The sequence below is a fragment of the Telmatherina bonti genome, assembly GCF_933228915.1.
Source record: "Telmatherina bonti genome assembly, chromosome: 13".
Lineage (NCBI taxonomy): Eukaryota > Metazoa > Chordata > Actinopteri > Atheriniformes > Telmatherinidae > Telmatherina > Telmatherina bonti.
Window position 1 is genome coordinate 31,790,185 of NC_136611.1, and position 23,316 is coordinate 31,813,500.

The following is a 23,316-nucleotide window of genomic DNA, read 5'->3' on the forward strand; positions in this document are numbered from 1 at the left end:
GAGTTTCCAGTGTCATTCATTATGCTGGATAGGTAGAAGAAAAAAAATCAAGTATTTGACATGTGCAGCATTTTCTCTCCACATATAGCTGTGAGAGCTTCATAGCACAAAGATAACTTCTTTTCTTTTGTGTTAACATTATCAAAATTGTTTTTAGGATTCATAGAGGAATTTTTAGATGAAGGAATAAAGATATAGGATAGTAAATGTTAGATATGGGTCATGACGAGTCTCACGCCACAGTAACATAATCAGATGAAGCCAGTGACTGTTAAGGAAAATTATTTAGCTAATGCTGCTTCAATAACAAACCAGCAGTGAGCATAAATATGTGCATGTGCCTTCCTGTCATGCATGTCGTGGCTGCTGCTAACGTGACTTTTAATTGGCGTTATGCCAGTTTACTTGTGATTATTTGTGAGGGAGAAAACGCAGCTCCTCAAGCTGTTTGTTAGCACGCTGTTTGGTCTCACAGCTCCTCATTAAATTGCATCGTCACATGGATTTCATGGATTTTTGTCTCCTTGCTAGGTAGGTGGTTTAAATAAACTTTTGACTATATTGTCAGAATTAGAAATTCAGAGGAACATATTTCAACCCAAATTATTTATTTAATTCACTGTAAAATTTTTGGCTTGATCGCACTATATGTATGGCTTGTATTACACATAGTATCACATTTACGCATAATTTATTTCCAATAAACTGAGGTTTAGATAAAAGAAAAGGGGAAATAGATTCTTTCACTCCAGTTGGAGATAATGACATGCTTTCCAGCTGCTGTCTCATAAATAAAACACTCTGTATTGTTTATAATGACTGTATTTTGTTCTGCCATGTACTAACAGCATCACTCATGTAGTAAATGGTTTTCTGCATTCTCCGGAGAATGCCTCCAACCCGTGCAGGTTTCTGCTTTGTGATTTATACCCATGATGCTTTAACTACCTTGTTATTCACAAGCACATTCACCACACACAGATGTTAATGTGCAGTTATGTAGTCATGATATCTCTGCAGCTCCAGGTGTGAGTGGTTAGTTTAACGGAAGATTCCAGCAACTCTACATGGAACCTCAACATTGCAAGGAATTGTCTGATTATTGGAGATTTCCCATGTTTTCTCCTCTTTTGAGATTTTTTTTTTTTTTTTTTTTTTTTTGGTGTGACTTTTCCAATCCAGCAAAATTAGGTGGATCAACTGTGGTAAAATGCATCACTGCCGTTGTTCAAAGGGATTTTTTATAAGAGTCTGAATGTTATGATTTGAAAATAGCTCAGCATTCCGTCTGCCGAACTTCATAAACTTACAGGATTTTAGTTTAAAGTGGAACTATTATGTGCATTTCAGGCTAATTTATTTTTATTTCTGAGACCAGAAGAGCTGGGATTGATCGAGTTATTGTCACAAATTGCTTTATTTACTTCAGACCGACCCTCTCCGCAGGCTGTCAGATCAGCCTGCGGGCAAAACGAGTGGATTGAGACTCTTCCGCATTAAGCCCCACCTCCCGCCACTGCACTACATCGGGAGCGCGCACCACAACTGCTTTCGCCGTCATTGTAACATCTCATAAACAGAAGGATTAGGCTAATATGAACTCAATAAAAAAAATTTAAAAAAAACAATGTCAACACATAGCATACAGCCCTACATGTTGGAACCTGAATCAGACCCTGAAAATGAAGTGGAGAACAGCAACCCACAGCAACAAATGCAGCAGGATGTCTCTCTTTGGTAAACTCACCAGCCATCGTTGGAAATAACTTTATCCCACGTTTTCCACCCGCCTGATGTATTTTTAGAAGTCCAGTCGAAGGTAACCAATCACTGAACCTTATCCCCCGGGACGTCACAAGGATTTCCAAGTAGAAAAAACTCTCTAAAATGACGCGTTTTTCGTCGCCATGGAAACCGAACACTGTAACGCTGTAGAAAGCTCAGAAAACTTGAAATACCATAATAGGACCCCTTTAATTGGAATTAACCCTGACCTGGGGTTACCTTCTAATACCATGTTCAACTTTTACTTTATTTGTTCATACTTGTATAGAAGCGCCACGAGACTGTTGCTTATTTATTTATTTATTTATTCATTCTTTTTTTTTAAGCTTTTCCTCATCAAAGCATCTGTTCAGTTCTGTAACCATTAGCCAATATTAAAGCTGCATAATTCTTGCTAAAAAGTGATTTTATTGTTGTTGTTTTTTATAATGGGCATCCAGATTCTCTCAAACAATTCTCCTTTTTCCAACAAAAAACATTTGTTGAACACAGCTTTCAACCATGAAATAACATGTTGATGATCTGCATCCTCTCGGTGATCACCAGCATCCTGGCCACCGCTACATGATGTGCTGGAGAAGCGGATTGGCAGGCTGCCGCTGTGGTCACCGTAAAACAGGACTTTCTAGTTAGCGTCATGGATAAGTGGATGCTAAACAAACTTTTGGCTATTCTGGATGAAGCCTGCCATCCTCCCCCATGCCATGACAGGGACTCTGTGTAAGAAGTATTGTCAAATCGTGTATCACAATAAAACGTATAAAGCATTCTAACGCTTCACCTTTGCAAACACCTATTGCAACAACATTAGCCTCTGGGCATCAAAAGCCTCCACAGCTTCAACAAGTTGTCTACTGTAACTTTGAACACCGCTACTGATATCACATAAACGTCCACCTTTGTAGTAAAGAGGCTGGTGTATGTTAGCATGAGCTACTGCTATGCTATGCTAACGAGTAGAACTATAACAAAACCCAGTGTAAGTAAGTAAGTAAGTAAATTTTATTTATATAGCACCTTTCACAGACAGAAGTCACAAAGTGCTTCACAAAAAAGCAAAATACAAAAATAAAATACATATAAAAAGATACAACAAAACACTGTATATAAAAATAGACACAGAAACTGCTGGTCATAACACCCCTAATCTAAACAGCTGGGTATGCCTGCCGAAACAAGAAGGTTTTAAGATTGCACTTAAACACATCAACAGACTCAAGCGAACATAGGGAGGGTGGAAGATCATTCCAGAGCCTCGGCGCAACAACCTGAAAAGATCGGTCTCCTCGGGTCCTAAAACGAGATAAATGCAGGGTTGGCGTCAGGAAGGGCATCTGGCGTAAAATATGTGCCAAGTCACCTGTGCAGTGATTCACTGTAGCAACCTCTTTGGAGGGACAAGCCAAAAGAGAAACAACAATGACATTCAATTTTAAACAAATCTTCATCTTCATCTTCTTCATCTTCATCTTCATCTTCTGCCGCTTATCCGGGGTCGGGTCGCGGGGGCAGCAGCCTAAGCAGGGAAGCCCAGACTTCCCTCTCCCCAGCCACATTTGCCAACTCTGCGGGGGGGATCCCGAGGCGTTCCCAGGCCAGCCGAGAGATATAATCCCTCCAGTGTGTCCTGGGTCTTCCCCGGGGTCTCCTCCCAGAGTGACGTGACTGGAACACCTCACCAGGGAGGTGTCCAAGAGGCATCCTGACCAGATGCCCGAGCCACCTCAACCGTTTCCTCTCGATGCGGAGGAGCAGCGGCTCTACTCTGAGCCCCTCCCGGATGACCAAGCTCCTCACCCTATCTCTAAGGGTGAGCCAGGCCACCCTGCGGAGGAAACCCATTTCAGCCGCCTGTATACGAGATCTAATTCTTTCGGTCACGACCCACAGCTCATGACCATAGGTGAGGGTAGGAACGTAGATCGACTGGTAAATTGAGAGCTTCGCCTTCTGGCTCAGCTCCTTCTTCACCACAACAGACCGGCGCAGAGTCCGCATTACTGCAGACGCCGCACCGATCCGTCTGTCGATCTTGCGCTCCATCCTTCCCTCACTCGTGAACAAGACCCCGAGATGTTTAAACTCCTCCACTTGAGGCAGGACCTCACTCCAGACCCGGAGAGGGCAATCCACCCTATTCCGGCTGAGGACCATGGTCTCAGATTTGGAGGTGCTGATTCTCATCCCAGCCGCTTCATACTCGGCCGCGAATCTCTCAAGCGAGAGCTGGAGATCACGACCAGATGAAGCCAACAGGACCACGTCATCTGCAAAAAGCAGGGACCCAATCCTGAGGCCACCAAGTCGGATCCCCTCAACACCTCGGCTGTGCCTAGAAATTCTGTCCATATAAGTTATGAACAGAATCGGTGATAAAGGGCAGCCTTGGTGGAGTCCAACCCTCACCGGAAACGAATCTGACTTACTACCGGCAATGCGGACCAAGCTCTGACACCTGTCGTACAGGGACCGGACAGCTCGTACAAGGGGGTCCGGTACCCCATACTCCCGGAGTACCCCCCACAGGAGTCCCCGGGGGACACGGTCGAATGCCTTCTCCAGGTCCACAAAGCACATGTAGACTGATTGGGAAAACTCCCATGCCCCCTCCAGGACCCCAAAGAGGGTATAGAGCTGGTCCACTGTTCCGCGACCAGGACGAAAACCACACTGCTCCTCCTCAATCCGGGATTCGACTATCCGGCGGACCCTCCTCTCCAGGACCCCTGAATAGACCTTACCAGGAAGGCTGAGGACTGTGATTCCCCTGTAATTGGAAGACACCCTCTGGTCCCCCTTCTTAAAAAGGGGGACCACCACCCCAGTCTGCCAATCCAGCGGTACTGCCCCCGATGTCCACGCGATGCTGCAGAGGCGTGTCAGCCAGGACAGCCCCACAGCATCCAGAGCCTTAAGGAACTCCGGGCGGATCTCATCCACCCCCGGGGCCTTGCCGCCAAGGAGCTTTTTGACCACCTCAGCGACTTCAGCCCCAGAGATAGGAGAGTCCACCCCTGAGTCCACCAGCTCTGCTTCCTCATTGGAAGACGTGTTGGTAGGATTGAGGAGGTCTTCAAAGTATTCCCCCCACCGACCCACAACGTCCCGAGTTGAGGTCAGCAGCTCCCCACCTCCACACAGTATTGCTGGAGCGCTGCTTCCCCCTCCTGAGCCGCCGGATGGTGGACCAGAATCTCCTCTAACCCATCCGGAAGTCTTTCTCCATGGCCTCGCCGAGCTCCTCCCATGCCCGAGTTTTTGCCTCTGCAACAGCCGAAGCCGCATGCTGCTTAGCCTGTCAGTACCCATCAGCTGCCTCCAGAGTCCCACAGGCCAAGAAGGCCCGATAGGACTCCTTCTTCAATTTGACGGCATCCCTCACTGCTGGTGTCCACCAACGAGTCCTGGGATTACCGCCACGACAGGCACCAACGACCTTACAGCCACAGCTCCGGCTGGCCGCCTCAGCAATAGAGGCACGGAACACAACCCATTCGGACTCAATGTCCCCCGCCTCACTCGGGACATGTTCAAAGCTCTGCTGAAGGTGGGAGTTGAAGCTCGCTCTGACAGGGGACTCAGCCAGACGTTCCCAGCAGACCCTCACAACACATTTGGGCCTGCCAGATCCGACCGGCTTCCTCCCCCACCATCTGAGCCAACTCACCACCAGGTGGTGATCAGTTGACAGCTCCGCCCCCCTCTTCACCCGAGTGTCCAAGGCATGTGGCCGCAGGTCCAACGATACGACTACAAAATCGATCATCAAACTGCGGCCCAGGGAATCCTGATGCCAGGTGTACATATGGACACTCCTACGTTGGAACATGGTGTTCGTTATGGACAATCCATGACGAGCACAGAACTCCAATAACAAAACACCATTTAAATTCAGAGGGGGGGGGGGGGTACCATGCCTCCCAATCACTCCCCTCCAGGTCTCACTGTCATTGCCCACGTGAGCATTGAAGTCCCCCAGCAGAACAATGGAGTCCCCAGAAGGAGCACCCTCCAGCACTCCCTCCAAGGACTCCAGGAAGGGTGGGTACTCTGAACTGCTGTTCAGCCCATAAGCACAGACAACAGTCAGGACCCGTCCCCCCACCCGGAGGCGGAGGGAAACTACCCTTTCATCCACCGGGGTAAACCCCAACGTACAGGCACCAAGCTGGGGGCTGATGAGAATGCCCACACCTGCTGGGCGCCTCTCGCCAATTTTAAACAAATCATTTATGTATTATAACAAATGGTTTGACTCCAGTATAACCTCCTCTGCTTCATAACTGCTGCGACATGTTGCACAGAGTGTACATTTTATTTGCTCCTGTTATTCTTTAACAGAACTTTGTCTTTGTGTAATCTTAGCTGTCTTTTTACACTGGGCTGCTAATGATGAAGACTTAAGTTGTTCATTTTCTTAACTGCTTTGTCCAATTAAGGGTTGTGGAGAAGTGGCAGCGACCTGGCAACCTGTCCAGGTACACCCTGGACATTTCCCAAAACCTCCCAAAGTGATCAATAAAGTCTTTTTAACTATCTACACTACTCGCAAGACTTTAGGGATATACAGCTTAATTTGGCATATATAGGGGCGTGTCCTTTTGACTGACAGGTACCCGATCCCCCGCTTCAAGTAAGAAGGACGTAGAACAACCTCGGTTTTTATTTGGTTAACAACGTGACTTAGCTTTAGCCCGCTTACCTCCATTAGCTGGTTAGCTCCTGTTATCTCCGGGTTAGCTCGGTTAGCTCTTAGCTACAGACAGCTCGAAGTTTGCTCGATGTAAATCATCCACCATGACGCTCACAGCCCCCCTCTCAGCTCCACCTCTTTGCCCATATTTGTAACTTCCGAGCAAGACGACACGCATGCCTCTGCTAAGATGGAAAAAAAAAAAAAAAAAAAAAAGATGGCAATGGTAGGAACCGCCCACCGAGCTTCAATTCAGCTCTTCAGAAACCTATGGGTGATGTCATGGAGCCTCCGCCCATCTTTTATATACAGTCTATGGTATGAGCTGACCGAGGTAGGCGAACTAAAGTTAAATCATGCTGTTAACTGGCTAAAAACCGTAGCTGTGCGGCACTATTTTTTGAACTAGATATTGGGTAGAAGGCCCTTATTAAGCCAAATTTCAAGATGAAATTGGTTATAAAGGATGACTTATAAAAACAAAATTCACTTACCCCACAGTTGTCATGAAGGTAATTCTCATCTATTAAACTTAAACTGTTTTTTGTTCCAGGCTGTAAACATGTTTATTTCTGCTGGGAAGTTGGTCTTTTTAACATGGGAGTCTATAGGGATTTGCTCTGTTTTAGAGCCCCTAGTGGATGAGGAATGAACTGCAATTTGTTGCACTTCCATACAGGCTTCAATGTTAACCACTGGAGATTGCTGCTTGATTGTTACAGTCCTACTGGAACATGTTTGCTTCTCAGTACCAGCATACCTACTCTGCTCTGCATTGTTTTTCATATTTCTTTGTTGTGTTAAGTACATGTTGAACTCCACTAAATGAGAATAAGTGTGTGAATGCAGGGAAATACCGCGTAACCTTGGTTGTGAAAACAGTACAGACCACTCATTAGTTAGAAAAAACAATCCACTTATAGAAGTAAGCACAACTAGAATCCATGTCACCTACCAGCGTACGGTCTGCATGGATAAAGTGATATTTTTCTTTTGGGTTTTAAGAAGTGGACATTTAGCCATCCAGCTGGTGCACAGCAACCAAGATGGAGGGCTACATGATCATCATTCCTTTCCCCTAAAGACAACACGCACCTTACATTTGTAAAATGAAGGGGTAGGGCCGAATGATGGATCCAAGAGGAGGAACTGGAACTGGGTCCAGATCTCTGCAACAGCACTGAAGCCCTTCACACGCTGCAACACTCCTGTGTTCACTGAAGAGGAAAATTGTTTGTATATCTGAGTACACAGTTTCTAAATCTTGGCTAAATTTAAAGCACATCTGTGGACACTGATCACACATCCATGTGCATGAACAATGAATCCATGAGCACTCATAAATAGCAACACACAGACTAAATGACACATTGCTAGTGTTACTTTTTCCTTCCACTGGCTGGGCCTTGGCTCTGTGATGCACCGTTGTTGTAGTCGCGCTCAGACAATGTCAAACACTTCTTGACTCAGCGCTACTCATAAACCAACAAGTGCAATGCCCACCCCACACAGAGGTCATTGTGTTTTTGTGTCACTAAAACTTCATCCATCATGGTGATGATAAACAGCCAAATTTGCCCACGTCTAGAGGATACTGTCTGAAGTAAAAACCAAGCACAGAGCTGAATGTAGAGGAACTGGACTCTGCTCGGCAATGGGAAAACTGCGAACAGAGTCCCTGCTCCTTCAGTTTTACATCAAGATTTCATGTCAAGTCTCAAAATCTGGTAACTATAAGAAAGCTGTCATGGATGCCATGATTTAAAGTCTCACATCTTTTTATATTTACTGGCTATAAAAGTCTTCATTGCTGCATTTTGTGTCCTTTATTGCAGGAAGTGATGTCAGTGGAGGAGGAGTCCACTTCCTGTTACTGCCTGATGGACTCGACCAGCTGCCACCTGCTGCTGGACCAGCCTGGTTCGTACGCCCTGGTGGGCGAGCCCCTGACACAGGCTGCTGTCAAGAGGCTGAAGCTGGCTGTGTTTGGGAACATGGAGGCTGGCTCTATGAGCTACAGCCTGCGGGTGTACTGTGTGGACGACACGCCACACGCCTTTCAGGTGGGTGTTGCAGCTCCATGTTGCAGGCTTCATCATTTGTCAGTGTTGATGTCAATGTTACTTATATTGCACATTTTTAGGAGACCTTGTTGCCCAAAGTGCTGTCTGGTGAAAACATAAAAACCATTCTAAAATAATAATAATGAAAACACAATGAAGCCTGAAAAGAAAATTAAAATAAATATTGAGCTCAACTGGGTTTAAAAAGCCAGTGGAAAGAAGATGGTCGTAAGCAAGCAAGGAAGCTTAAAGGCAAAGGTACCTGAGCAGCAGCCAGGTATATCTCCAGAAGGAGCTGATAGAAAGCTTCAAGTACATGCTCTGAAAAAATACGGTGCAGATCCAGGATAAAAACATGTAATAAAACCTTAAACTGCATCATAAAACGAACAGGATGCTGGTGAAGAGGGCTGATGTGATCACATCGTCACCTACCTGTTAACATGCACTCTGAGCGAACTGTTGGCGATGAAGAAATGGCTGATCTTAGCCATGAGTTACAATAGTCCAACAGGGACGTAAGCAGATGGCCTCACTTTTATAAGCAGCCTCTAAGCATAATGATTATTTTTAAAAAAGCATTTCTGGTGATAGCACTTATTTGCTGATTTAATTTAAAAGAGTTTTTTTTAATAATCACTTTAAGGTTTCCAGAATGAAGCCAAGTGTAATATGTCTGGGGACCAAGGACACCAGTGGCACCAGTCAGTAGCCCTGGTTACACCAAATATAATTATTTCAGTTTTTCTTTTTACTTGGATTTAGATGCTTTCAAAGGAACATAAATCACCATGTCATCTGCAAAGCTGTGATATTCTGTTATGCTGTTTGAATATATACCCCAAAAAGGAGTTGTAATGGTGGCTTGTCTGGACATTGGCTTCCTTGTGCTTGGTATAAATAGCAATTACAAGTGCAAAGCTAATTTAATTGTTTGAAACCTGTTTAAAAATAGCTGCTGACTGGGGAAGGTCTCAAATCCATGGTAAATATACTATGTGCACTGTACTCTGTTGCATCTTCATTGGAAGTATTTTCTTCATATATACACAGAGATACTTTTAGCCACAACAGAAGATCAAAAACTACTTTTAAAATGTTCTGGTTTCTAGAAACCTCATCATCTTGTGCAATTCACCAAGAACCTCAAACCGGCGCAGAGCAGGAAGAAAACTACATTCTTAGTTTGTCACATCACAGAAATTCGGGTTGTTGGTCCTTAAAGTTCAACACAAGAAAAAAAATTAAAGGAAGAATTCACTTCATTTGAATGGGAACTCTATTTGGCCCACATGTTTTAGTGAGCCTTTCACCCAAAGACCGCTGGGATAGGCTCCAGCTTTCCCACAACCCTTCATTAGATTAAGCGGTTAGGATAATGAATGAATGAATGAATGTTTTAGTGCATTACTGTATTATAATTGTGTCCACCAGCAGGTAGAAGATAAGTGTCAAGTTGTGCCCAACAGAATTTTTTTTTTTTTTTACAACAAAGTGATACAAAAATGTTTTAGAGACTGTATGTATCAAATTTTATTCATATAACATTAAATGGTTAAACCACACAGCCACAAGATTAAAGACATGAATATTCAAAACAGCCTGTAGGCCTATATAAAATCAGATTGTTGGTGTGTTTCAGTAAAGAACACCAACCAAGAGATCTCAGACCAGCTTTGCAAAACATCACCAGCAGGACAAACATAAACAACCTGCCTGGGTGTGAAATGAGAAAATTCACTTTGGTTTCACTTTTATTTAAAAGTCAACATCACATCTGTATGTGAAAATCCCATTTATGCAGTTCATCTGTTGTGTGAGTCAGCCTGGTAACACACTTCCCTCCAATACTCCCGCGATGCAGAAGCTGCTTTCACCTTTCGCTTTTAATCCCGTGTCACTTTGACTTCTATTACCTGTGTGCTGAAATAGCTTCTCTGATCTGTGGTGCATTCAGCACTGAAAATCAGGTTTCAACAGTTCCTCTTTTTTTAGGTGAACCGTGTTTTGTAGGTGTGTAACGACATGTTTAACTCACGATCTAATCTTGCCAGAACCTTTATCTCTCTCTCATTTCAATTGTTTTAAAGTAACAAAGTCAAAACCCAAACAAGTAAAAACAAGCCAGTATTTTACTGTAGGCTACCTGTAGGCCTGCAGAGTAGGCAGGAATTAAAAACACTCAACAATATGTTCAACTATTTTTTTTAATGTTTTTTATTTGAAATGCTTCTATTTAAATTTTCAAAAACATCCAGACTACAAGCCTCTCAGACCGATCATAATGTCGTGAGTAAAACCTCAAGGTGGAACTGCTAATATTAAACATCTTGTTTTGAAGGCTGGGTGGAGAAACCACCCGACTGTCTCCAAGGGCAGAGGGGGTTAGGGGGGGTCCAAGGCTCCATCCACTTAGAGTTCAGTTAAAATTCATTTTTAACCAGATAGTTTGCTTCAGATTTCTTTTGTGACCCAGAATTTGGTCGTGATTGGTTCTGCATGAGCCACTCTGCCGTCTTCCTGAGACTTTGTACCGCCACTGAAGGTTTTATTGGTTCGCGGCCCATAGCGCCTGATTTCTTGTACAATGTAGGAGTCTCCCCGATGTTCCTGGATCCCATTTTTAAAATGAAGTCAGAGTGCTGCTACAGCAGGGCGAGAGGGTCAAACTTATCAGAGTGCCGCTCTGTGTTCCGGAAACCTTTTTGTTTTGACCTTTATTTTGTGCAACTTTGGATTTTACTTTGTCATTTTTCTTTTCCGTGAAATTTCGTGTCGTAAAATGTCGTTACACCGCTTGTATTTTATCAGCCGAAAAAGGTCCAAATGAAAACGTGGATTATCCAGAGTTCCTCTTTCTTTTTATACTCTGGGAAAAACAAATTTAGCTGAAGGCATTTTTCTTTTCCCGCATTAAACTCTCAGACTCTCAACGTTGACTCATTTTCCCTTCAAATTCAGGTTAAAAACTTTTTTAGTCATCCATCAAAACTCCTCCATGCTTCCGGCATCCCCAGGACGCACAGAGCCCATCGTGTGAGTGTGGAGTGGCTGGAACAGCCTGGAAGGTGCTCCTCCTGTGCTTTTAATAGACAGACTGCTGTACTGTAATCACTGCCATTCAAATGTTAATCAATTTTTTTTTTTTTTATCGTGTTTGACTTGATTATCCTTCAGCTGCCTACTGTTATTGAGTGTTTGAGCAGTGAACATCAGGGAAATCAAACTTCCTTTGGTCCCCAGAGGGATCTGAAGAACAGAGGAACTGAGCTGAGCCGAGGCGTTCCGAGCACAACGACGAACCTCCTGACTGCCTCTTCCTCCCGACCTCCTCTGCCACGTCGTAGCAGCTGGCTTTAACATGCGTTTTGGGTTTTCTTTATGAATTCCCAGCCTGCCGAGCAGATGCCAGACTTTTGCGTGTCCCTCGGGCCCCTGTCTGCTTGCAGCAGAGCTCTGCTGTGTTTGTTTTCCAAGCTCCGGCACAAAGTCAATCACAGGATCAACTGTGCTTTCTCTGATGCAACACAAACATTTTCGAAAAGGAGACATTAAATTCAGCTGAAAAAACGACGGGTTCATGCTTCTGCACAGCGCCGCTTTCCCATCTTTAAATTAGCCAATAAATGTTTACTTTATGTTTTCAGATTGGTTTATTGTGTGTGTTTGGACAGGGAAGACAGAGGAAAAGTCCTTTAGCCTAGAAATCAGCCAAGTGTAATCCCCTCCAACAGTAGGTCCATGTCCAAGGACACAGCTTGGAGATGATATTGGGGATACTGTGGATAAAAGCTTTCCGCCTGGAAATCCCATTCCCATTAGTATTTCTTTGGCATACATTACCTCCCAGCATGGAAGCTGCCAGGAAGCAATGTTTACACCTACCTTTAGTCTTTAGTCTTGTGGAAGAACCACTACTGAACACTAATACCAACCAATTTGTTATAAAAAAAAAAAAAAAATAGATTCATATTATGAAAGTCCAAAGGCAAAGAAAGAATCTAAACACACATTTACTCTTGCTTTTCTTCTTAAATTTAAAGATTCAATGAACAAAACTAAGAAGTGCACATTATTTTGTTGTAATTTCTGCCATAAAGTTATCTCCACACACACATATACCCAATCCTGAGGCCACCAAACCGGATCCCCTCAACACCTCGGCTGCATCTAGAAATTTTGTCCATAAAAGTTAAGAAGAGGATCGGTGATAAAGGGCAACCTTAACAGAGTCCAACCCCTGAAAATGAATCTGACTTACTGCGGACCTGACATACAGCTCTGACATCTGTCGTACAGGGACCAGACAGCTCGTACAAGGTGGTCCAGAACCTATACTCCCAGATTACCCCCCACAGAAGTCCCCGGGGGACACGGTCAAAAGCCTTCTCCAAGTCCACCAAGGACATGAAGAATGGCTGGGCAAAATCCCATGCCCCCTTGAGGACCCCAAAGAGGGTATAGAGGTGGTCTACTCTTCCACAACCAGGGAGAAAACCGCACTGCTCCTTTTCAATCTGAGATTTGACTTTTGGACAAACCCTTCCTTTCCAGGACCCCTGAGTAGACCTTACCAAGGAGGCTGAGGAGGGTGATCTCCCTGTAGTGAGGAGGAGATAGGAGTGTCCACCCCTGAAACCCCCTGCTTCTTCATCAGAAGATGTGTTCGTAGGATTAAGGAGGTCTTCAAAGTATTCGTTGCACCGGCCCATAATGTACTGAGTTGAGGTCAGCAGCTCCCCATCTCCACCGGACACAGTGCGCTTGGCGGCTGTCTCAACAACACAGAGCAATCAGATGAAGGCTTCTTTTGTTTGTCTTTAAATGGTCTTTAAAGACAGAAGTCACAGTGGACAAAGGACTGTTTTATGGTGAAGTAAAACCAAATGTTACAAGTAGCTAAACATGTCCAGCGTAGCCATTGTGCTTTTCGTGAAACTCCCCCCAGTCTCCAGTTGTTTTCCTGCTTTTTGTCTCTTTGTGGTGAACTCTACTGAGGCTGGTCCATTTCTGGGTCAAGGCCTCTTTTACCAGCTGACTATCTCTTTTTATTTATTTATTTATTTTTTTGTAACTATGTCAAGTTCTCAATCAGCAGAAGACAGCAGAGAAATCTCAGTTTGGAAAAGCTGAAAGTAGAAAAATCAAACAAAGGAGTTAAGGCACAGTATGTCACTCACAATTCAATATTTTGGAGTGTTTTGCTTTATCGTTTGCAAAAATCTGCCTTATTATGAACCTGTCTGGAGTAGCAATAAACATATTTCCCTCCAGAGTTCTTCACAACAGAATCCACAATGACATGTTCCACAGGGGCCAAAGATATCAGTGTCAACACACAGATGGAAAGAAACGCGTGAAATTCTAACACTATGTAGGCTATAACGTAATCAAATCTGCATCTGAAAACCGTTTCATGTGGTTTTGCAATATATGAAAAAATCACAAATGCAAAATTCTTCCAGAAAAGGAGGGATGGATGGTGGGGTTCCAACTACCTTGCCATGAGAATCTCACACAAGACCGTCCAAGAACTTTTTCATTTCTTAGAGATTGAAAATCTATGGAATTAATGCACTGGTCATTTTATTGCATTAATGGATTCACAGGAGGATCCATATATGTTGCACAGTTCAGCACTCAGTGGTCGCATCTGACGATTTACACCAAGAAGCAGTGGCTGCATCTACGTGATGGCTGCTTGTGACTAAAGCAGGATAGAAGACTCCAAACACCTGTTAGCCTTTTGGACTGCAAGTATCATAATTAGAAAAAAAAAAGAAAAAACATGGGATGATCAATGAAATTGCAGCCTTTTTCAGACATTGCAGAAAGGAGTTTTGTTTTAGGAAAGCGTCTCCAGCTTTAAGTGCCATCTCAGCACCAGCTGCACCAGTTGAAGCAACTTCTGGTTTAACGCCTAGCTTTCAGCAGACAACTAGCAAGGAGATTACTTTAGAAGTGTGGTTAATCAATAGCAAGCCTTGAACAAATAAAAAATGGAATTATTTGATGAATACATGATGACTCGGGTCAGCGAGTCCAGACCGAAGTCCAAACTAAACACAGAGAAGCAGCATTTAGCTGGTTTGCTGCAAACAACTAGAACAAACTGCCAGTGGAGAATAAACTCTCACCATATGTAGACTCTTTTAAATCCAGATTAAGAACATGTGGATATGCATGAAGTCCAGACTGTAGCATTTAACACACCTGAAGTGTAATCGCTTTGGTTTAATTTAGTTAGTTTAATTGTTTTATAAGGATTTTTACAAATCTTGAAATGCTGATTTTGTTTCTTTTTTTAGTCCTTTTTAGTCTTTAGTCTTTAGTCTGCACTCCATTGCAATGTTTTTATCTTTTATGTTAAGTATGTTTTATACATTAATATGTTCCACATAGTTAGAGGTTTGCATTCAGTATATGGAACAAAAAAAAAGCAAATAAAAAAAAAAGAACTCTAAGCTTATACAAATACTTCACACAACTTAAACCTGTCTTGTTCTGCAGGATTTCTCATTCTTGGTTGACATTGCAGCATCCCTCGGCTGGAAGGGATGATCTGAGTACATGTGTCAGAATCAGTCCACTTCACTTCAAATGTGGGATTGATATTAAAACTCCAAGTAACGGGCAGAAAAGCAATGCCATTTGGCTGCAAACAGCTTAGAAGAAGAAGGCAGATGGCAGAGGAGGATCCAACGTTCATGTAGTGTTGCATCTAGCGTTCATCTTCCATCTGCCTTGCACCCACAGTTGATTGTTTTCACACTTACAGCAAAGACAATATGAAATATGCCGTGGGCATGCTTTTCTAAAGCGCTCATGTAAACACATCTTCATGGCATGCACAGCCTCTCAGGATCAATCAGCATGGCCCGCCATTAGTCACAGCTCTGCTAGAGAGGGAGGTGGCTGCAGACAGACAGGCCAGGCGCCCGACCATTCAGCAGGACACTGAGCAGCGATGACAGATGAATACCTGCAAGCCACTATCAAAGTGCTCTTTCATCATCACAAATTCAATTTGGGAGATGGACGCCTGCCCCCAAGCACCCCTTCCCTCCCCGTCCCAACGCACAAACTAACCGCGCATTACGCTGAGGCTTCCATCCGTCATGTCGGAGCTGCAAATGTGATGCTAATGCGGGAGCGCAACTTGTAGGATTTGTTCAGTGGAGCCTGGATGTCACTTCATGACAGCCTGCTTCTGTGTTAATATTTGAGATGAGTCAATTAGTGGATGTGACGGAGGAAAGGATTAGCAGCAGGTGTTTGTGCTGATATGCAAAGGTAGCGTAGCTTCAAAGCTGAGGATGTCGTTTCTCTCCTGCAACATTCTCATTTCTTCAGGTTCTTGCTGCTTTTGTCTTCTTATGGATTTCTTTCCAACCAGTTGCTTTGCTTCTCTTTTATTTTCCTCCTGCTCTTTCTTTTTTTTTGTTCCCTTCCTCCCATTTCTCACATCTTTCCTTTCCATTTCTTTCCTTTTTCCCTCATCCTTTCTTACTTTCATTTCCCTCTTTTTTTCCCTCCACTATCCTTTTTGTTTTTATTCTTTTCCATCCTCTTTCATCTTATTTCTTCTTCCTGTGTATGTGTGTAGATGTATCTATTCCATGCATGTCTCATCTGTCTGTCTTTGACCCGGATATCTGTTAAGTGTTCTGTAACTCATAGTTTGATTTAGACTCTTTTCTCCATGTCGTTCTGTGATGCGGCTCTAACGCTGACATTTCCCAGCCTGGGGTTAACACAGTATGTCCAGTTCGGATTCTGGTCTGATTCTTCCTCTCCTCCTCAGGGAGTGGTGGCCGCAGAGAGGACCAGAGGGGGTCAGCTCCTCGAGGAGCCAAAGATGTTGCCTTTCCGAGCGAACACCTTCAGCCTCCAGGTGTCGATCCAGGATGTTCCTCAGTTCCTGTGGAGCATCAAACCCTTTACCACATGTCAGGTAGCTCAGCAGAAAGCACCATGGACATCTAATGGACATTTACAAGGTCGTGTTTGTGCTGCTTGTAGATGCGTTGTTTGTTCACTGCACTTCTTGGGTTTGCTTATCAGTCAACCCATCTAGTCTCTGATATTCACTCTCAACTGATTTATATATACATATATATATATATATATATATATATATATATATATATATATTTATATATATATATATATATATATATATATATATATATATATATATATATATATATATATATATATATAAATAAAACATCTGTTAAATCTGTCCACGTACTTGCCACTCATCAGTTTTCCTTTTCTCTTTTTCCACTTGAAGGAAATCTATTCACAAGTTTAGAAATAACCAGTTAAATGATCTTTTAATAGGTTCAGTAATGACCCAAATCTAGCATATTTTTATAGCTGGGTGGTAGTTTCACTTATTCCCATCAATAAGATCAGCAGTAAGGTTTTTGGCCCCGTCGGATCTCTTTCACATCTTTTTTTTTAGGGGAGAAAAGAGGGTCATTATTTCTAAGTGTCCTCTGAAAAACTGCTGATTGGTTAAACTCTGAGTACGAGCCGTTTTAAAAGTAAGACGGCAGTTTATCAGAAGTAAATGCTGCCATCAGTAATGTGAAATTAGCCATTTAGGCTGAAACAAGAAGCAGAAAAAAATTAATTGTCTGAGTTACTTTTTAACTTTTAATTTTTTTTTTTTTCTTGCACGATTAGACATTGCAGGTTTTATATCATTTTACAGTTCCTATCATGTTGCTCTTTTTTCACTCTTTCAGCATTTGAAACAGCTCTGGATGTTACAAGCACATCATGCAGATTTGTGTCTGATGGTGTTTAACTGCAGAACCTGCAGCAGTTGTGTCCCGTACTGCTGTCTTATGTTTATGCACTTATGTACTGCTGCAATTTTGCATGCAGTACAAAACAGTTTGCATCTACTTTCATGCAGAAGACTGCGAAGGTCTCATGCTGTGAACATCAGGCTTATGTTAAACTAAAAAAAGTCCTGATTTTAGATGCAAACATCTCACACACACCTGAATGCTGATCACAGAAGCATGCAGGTTAAGTTGATGATAGAGGAGCACTGAGATTTGTCGCTGTTGCATTGAAGTTGTGCTGACTGGACAACACGGACGGGACACACAGAATTTACAACGACTGAATTTGGGTTAATAGTTGTCGCAGCGTTGAAAATTCCTGGAGTGACTGATTTACATTTAAGAGTTGTAAATTCACAAGTTGATAAAACAGACTGTAAAGTGTTTCTTTTCCTTACTGAGACGCATCCCGAGATTCTGCTGATCACATCCGGTCTTGTGATAACTGTATTAAACCACAGACTACCATTTTTAGTGTTTAAACAAATAAACAGGGTTTAAATAGTCCAAAATAGTTCTGACTTTTACCATGTTAATAGTTGTGGGGGGTGGTTCCTGCCATGTGATGCTGCTGGAAATTAAACAACTGCCTGGTCATCCGATGCTATCTCCCAGGTTTCCAAATCCATGTCTGACACTTCCATTTATGTTATACTGGGATGAAATTTCACCCTAAGTGTCTAGTAATCCAAGCTAAAGGCATTTAGCTTTAGCTAAATCCTAAATGAACTTTTGCAGCATGTTCAGCTGCATTGAGCATTTAGCTAAATGCTAAATGAACTTTAACAGCATGTTCAGCTGCATTTAGCATTTAGCTAAATCCTAAATGAACTTTAGCAGCATGTTCAGCTGCATTTAGCATTTAGCTAAATGCTAAATGAACTTTAGCAGCATGTTCAGCTGCATTTAGCTAAATGCTAAATGAACTTTAGCAGCATGTTCAGCTGTATTTAGCATTTAGCTAAATGCTAAATGAACTTTAGCAGCATGTTCAGCTGCATTTAGCATTTAGCTAAATGCTAAATGAACTTTAGCAGCATGTTCAGCTGCATTTAGCTAAATGCTAAATGAACTTTAGCAGCATGTTCAGCTGCATTTAGCATTTAGCTAAATGCTAAATGAACTTTAGCAGCATGTTCAGCTGCAACGGGTTTACATGTGAACCTGTTGCAGCTGAACATGCTAATGTTCAAGCCACTTCCTTTCAAAAGTGTTTAGGACATGTGATTCGTGTTAATTACAAAACTACCTTGAAAAGCCTTAAAGGGACTGTTTTTTTTATTTTTTTTATTTGCTAAGAGTAATTAACTGATCCAAAACCAGTCGCTAGTCCAGTGTAGCATTCAGACTTCACCTTGAGCTAACACTTAGCTTAGACTTTGGTTCATACAGCTTAAACACATCTGCTGCTGGTCGTACGAACGTCGACACAGACGAGCACTACGTCTGCGTACCTTCGTGCCATTTTGCACCTTGAAAGTGCAGTTTTAGCATTAAGCCCGCCGTCATCCTCATTATTTTCCTGCCGACATGGTGAAGACAGACGTGACCAGAGATTAATAGCTTTGTGTTTGTTTTGCCTGCAGGAGCATTAAGATGCAAACCGTATTAAATGGAGCGCTGTCGGTGAACACTGCTTGGTGGTTCTTGTTGCTATTCGCAGAGCAGTCTCCTTCCTGTCTGCTGTTGGTGCTTAAAAGATCTGAATGTAGAGCGAAAGTGTTTTAAAAACACCCACCCTCTCCTCCGCCTTATTTATGAAGGTCTGAGGATGACAGGCAGGCAGCACCAGCCTGCTTTCAGGGAGCAGGTGCAGAGTAATAGCTGAGCGTGGAGCCCATACATCAAGTCAACTTTTAGTGCTAAAGAGCATCCCAGGTTTCCACGGTTTCCCCACCCTCCCCCTCTCTCGTTGCCTCTTGACTCTGTTGCCATGAGCTGCACCGGCCAGTTGCAACGGTTAGTTAAGCCTCACAAAAAGCATACCGGTTTTCCCGTGGAATCGTTTACAGGTCACTTTTAACATGCAGATAGGCTGAGACGGAGTCCAACAGAGGTCCTGGATATTTCCCAACAGATCTGCCCGTTCTTCAGAAATTAATTATACATCAAAAGTAATTCATCCCCCTTATTCCCCTGCATATATCGCTGGCAGAGCCTTGCTGCTCCCTTCATTGTTCTGCCCATGGGTTCAGGTTACAGTAAACTGGATCAGAACTTCTTCTTTATCTCCTTAACGCATAATGCCACGCATTGATATATCAAAGCCTGGAATCATGCAGACTTCAAAGCTGACTTTTCTCTCTTATCCTGCAGATTTGAAGTGGTTTTGCATGTGACAGTTAAAACAGGGAGCTGAATCATCTCATTTAGAGCTCAGTTAACATGGATGTGTACTGTGATGTCCTGTTTATTATTACATTTGTTTTTTGGGTTTTTTTTCTGCCACCCCAGGAATTCTCCTTCCCCCAAGTGTGGTGCAGCAACCAGCAGCCCCTGCACTGTGCCTTCTCTCTGGAGAGATACAGCCCCGCCACCGCTCAGCTCTCCTGCAAGATCAGCGTGCGCCAGGTCAAAGGACACGAGCAGATTCTGCAGGTCTACACAGCTGTGACTGAGGTGAGGCTCTGCGGCTGCAGACTGTGTGTGTGTGTGTGTGTGTGTGTGTGTGTGTGTGTTTTCACTCAACCTTTATGTAACCTTCCAGGAGTATGTCCACCGACAGCAGGGCCAGCTCTCCTGAGCTTGCACTGTGTATTAATAGACCGAGGAGGACCCTCCTGTTTTTCCCCCTCGGAGCAGATTTATGTTAAACGTGGCAAAAAAAAAAAAAAAAACAACTACGGAGACTCTGCTGTTCTCCTGTTTACTCTCCGCTCTGCAACCTTTGTTTCTGCAGGGAGAGGCATTTGCATGCACCTCCACCTGGTAGGGAGTCTTCCCTCATGTCCTGAGCTGCTCCAGTGGAGCAGTGAGGAGTTAAAAATCCTCAAGAGCACCTTGGCAGCGGTTGTTAAGACGCAGAGCCCGGTCACAAACACGCCGTCCTCCATCAAGGCCACTAACAGTAATAAAACACATGGTCACACACAGGAGAAATATTATTTACATTTTGCTGTTCTGGTTTGATGAAACTGCTTCTTGATGATTACTGTAGGATCATAAGAAGAAATGGAAGCGTTTATAGGGGCCACATGCACAGTTCAAATCATCAGCACACCTGGAGGCCCGCATGTTGTCTCACAGTGTCGCTGTTTTATAGAAGCACTGGCCCTTCATCACATTCTGTCCTGTTTCAGCTCAATTTCACACCAAACAAGACAGCTGACATGAGATTTCCATCTCTGTCCACCACGCGGATGCAGATTTTCAGAGGTGGGAGCATTAAGATCAACAGCTGGTGCTGCTTATTATGCAGTCGGGTTTGATTAAACCCAGATGGAAGAAAAGGACTGAGCGGACTGATGGGATTAATAGAGCCTTAGTCACACTTGAAATGAATGAAAACTGCAGAAAGCATCATGGACAATGTCTCCTCATCGTCTTCTCATCAGCGCTCGCAGACAGGAGCCCGTACGAAGCAGCTTCAGGATATCCAGTGTGGTTTTAAGTTGTTTTCACCTTTTAACTCACCTGAACAATGAAGATATTACTGAGATGCTTCTGATGAAACTAAAATAGTTGATGTTTTCACTTCAACTAAATCAAGAAGCCTTGATCTAAACTTTCCACATCACATATGAATGATGAGTGACCAGCTGTGTCCAGTCTGAACCAGCAGTCCTCAGATTTAATATCCCAGATATTCCCAGGGATGATTGGTAATTAGTGTCTCCCTTTTTTCCAGTTGTGGATGTTTCGTGAAACATAAATAAAAACTGAATTTACTGCTTCTGCTGGTTGAAATTGTCCTTGATTGTCTGTTTCACAAAAGCAGAAACACATCAGTTACCATGGAGATTCATTCAGCGGGATATATATATTTAAATAAAGAAATGATTTACATAGCGTATATGATTGATGAGGAAGCTCTGACACTGTGAGGCTTTCTGTTGTAGTAGAGATTTCAGGTTGAACCCTCTGGCTTTTCCAGACATCTGCTCGTATGACTGGTAATGGTACTGGTACTGGTACTGGTACTGATACTGGTACTGGTACTGATACTGGTACTGATGCTGGTACTGGCACAAACCTGTGCAGATCCAAAGATCCAGATAGTAATTTTTACATATATGTGATTTTTTTTTTTTTCCTCCTGTGCACTCAGTTATCAACTTGGACCTTGGGAGAACAAAAATGCATAAATTATACAGTTATACTTAAAACAACATTATATATTGAAATTATTCACAGTTCACTATTTCCAGTTTTGTCTTTTCAGGATTGGTTTCTTCACAGTTTTGTCTTTTATAGCACTATTAAGATTCACCTTTTGCAATTGAACTAGTTTTAAACAAGGTTTAAGTGTTGTGTCATCTGACCACCAAAGTGGTGTGAAGTCAGGGTTGGCAGGGTAGACAGTGCCTACCCAAGGCAGAAAGAAATAAATTAAATTATTCCATTTTATAATGAGTTTATATAATTTTCTCGTCCTTTTATAATTATTTTTAGTATTTAATATAATCTTTCAGATGACGATTTCCCATAGCCTGTAGTACCCATCAATTCAGTGCTTTTCATAGCTCAATAAAAAAAAAAATTTTTTTAAATAAAAAAGACTGAACAGCACCTCCTACTGGCCAAACATAGAAGCTGCACAACTCAACCCTGCACTGTACGTTCGAGGCCATAGGTCCAATCCTGCGCTGCCTTTTCCCAACATATCATTGCAACGGTGTGTCTGCTCATGCACAATCCATTCCCCTATATAAAATCATATATGTCAAAAGGCCGCCTCCAACTTCACTGATGTTCTCTCCGGAGGGATGACCCTGCTAGAGAGGCTTAAACAATGTTCAACATCTTTCTTTTGGAAAATAAAAATGTCTGTCATGACATACAAAGTTAAATAGCCTGGGGTTGCTTTTAAACAATTTAGCTAGTTTTTAATGGTGTCTAATAGGGCTGTGACGATATGCTTTCGTCCCGATTCAATTTGATTCCAATTTTTTGAGTGCCGATTTGTTTTAAATTGCAATTCTTACAATTCTTCAATATTGCTGATTTTTGTAGATTAAAAACAAAAGAAACAAGTAAACACTTTTTTTTTGCTCATCATTTTTCTTGATTTGAAGTTAGAAAAAACAACCCAGTCGCCAGACCATCATTCTGCTGCTGTACTGCCCAAGAAGACAAGTAAAAAGATCAATAAAAACAATAAAAATGACAAAAACTTTATAATGGATTATTCTTATTTATTTGAAAAAAAGAGTAATTTCTTTTTTTTTAAACAAAAAATTTTATTTTAAAAAATTGTCGCAAAAAATCCCGATATTGGATTTTTCGATTTGATTTTCTCACCCATGTCTAATGATCTTGATTGTGCCTACACATTTAAATGATCACTTGTGTGTCTTGCCCAGTTTGCAACTGTCTACCTAACCCTGGAGCTGATAGCACGTGCCTGCTATAAACTCTGTACAACACATGGTACTACGTTACCTTTCATATCACCAACAGGATAATTCAGTGTGTAAATTATCGTTACTGTACATGCACATTAGATCAGTCTGTTGTCTTCTATAAATGTTTTTCTGCTATTTCCAGAATTGCTGCCATAATTCCCTTCTAAATACTGCAAAGAACAGCACAAACAACAGCCACAGAACACAACCTGTATTTAAGCTGAAAAGGGGAGGAGATCCCATCCTCCCCACATGGTGCTTAACATAAACCAGAACTTCATAACACAACACAAACCTAACAGTAAGTACTGTCACGTAGCTTAACCATGTTGTGTTTTTAACTGCTAATG

The 23,316-nt window shown here is 42.6% G+C and overlaps 1 protein-coding gene across 1 annotated transcript in view; it reads left to right on the forward strand.

Annotated features, from left to right (window-relative positions):
• Nucleotides 1-23,316, forward strand: part of unc5db (unc-5 netrin receptor Db) — a gene marked incomplete at both ends in the record, with an annotated part of 282,435 nt that overhangs the window by 253,372 nt on the left and 5,747 nt on the right. The window contains 3 exons of the mRNA XM_079251728.1: nucleotides 8,314-8,541; nucleotides 16,346-16,495; nucleotides 19,857-20,021. Of these exons, the coding sequence (XP_079107854.1) occupies nucleotides 8,314-8,541; nucleotides 16,346-16,495; nucleotides 19,857-20,021 (543 nt within the window). The remainder of the gene's footprint in view (nucleotides 1-8,313; nucleotides 8,542-16,345; nucleotides 16,496-19,856; nucleotides 20,022-23,316) is intronic.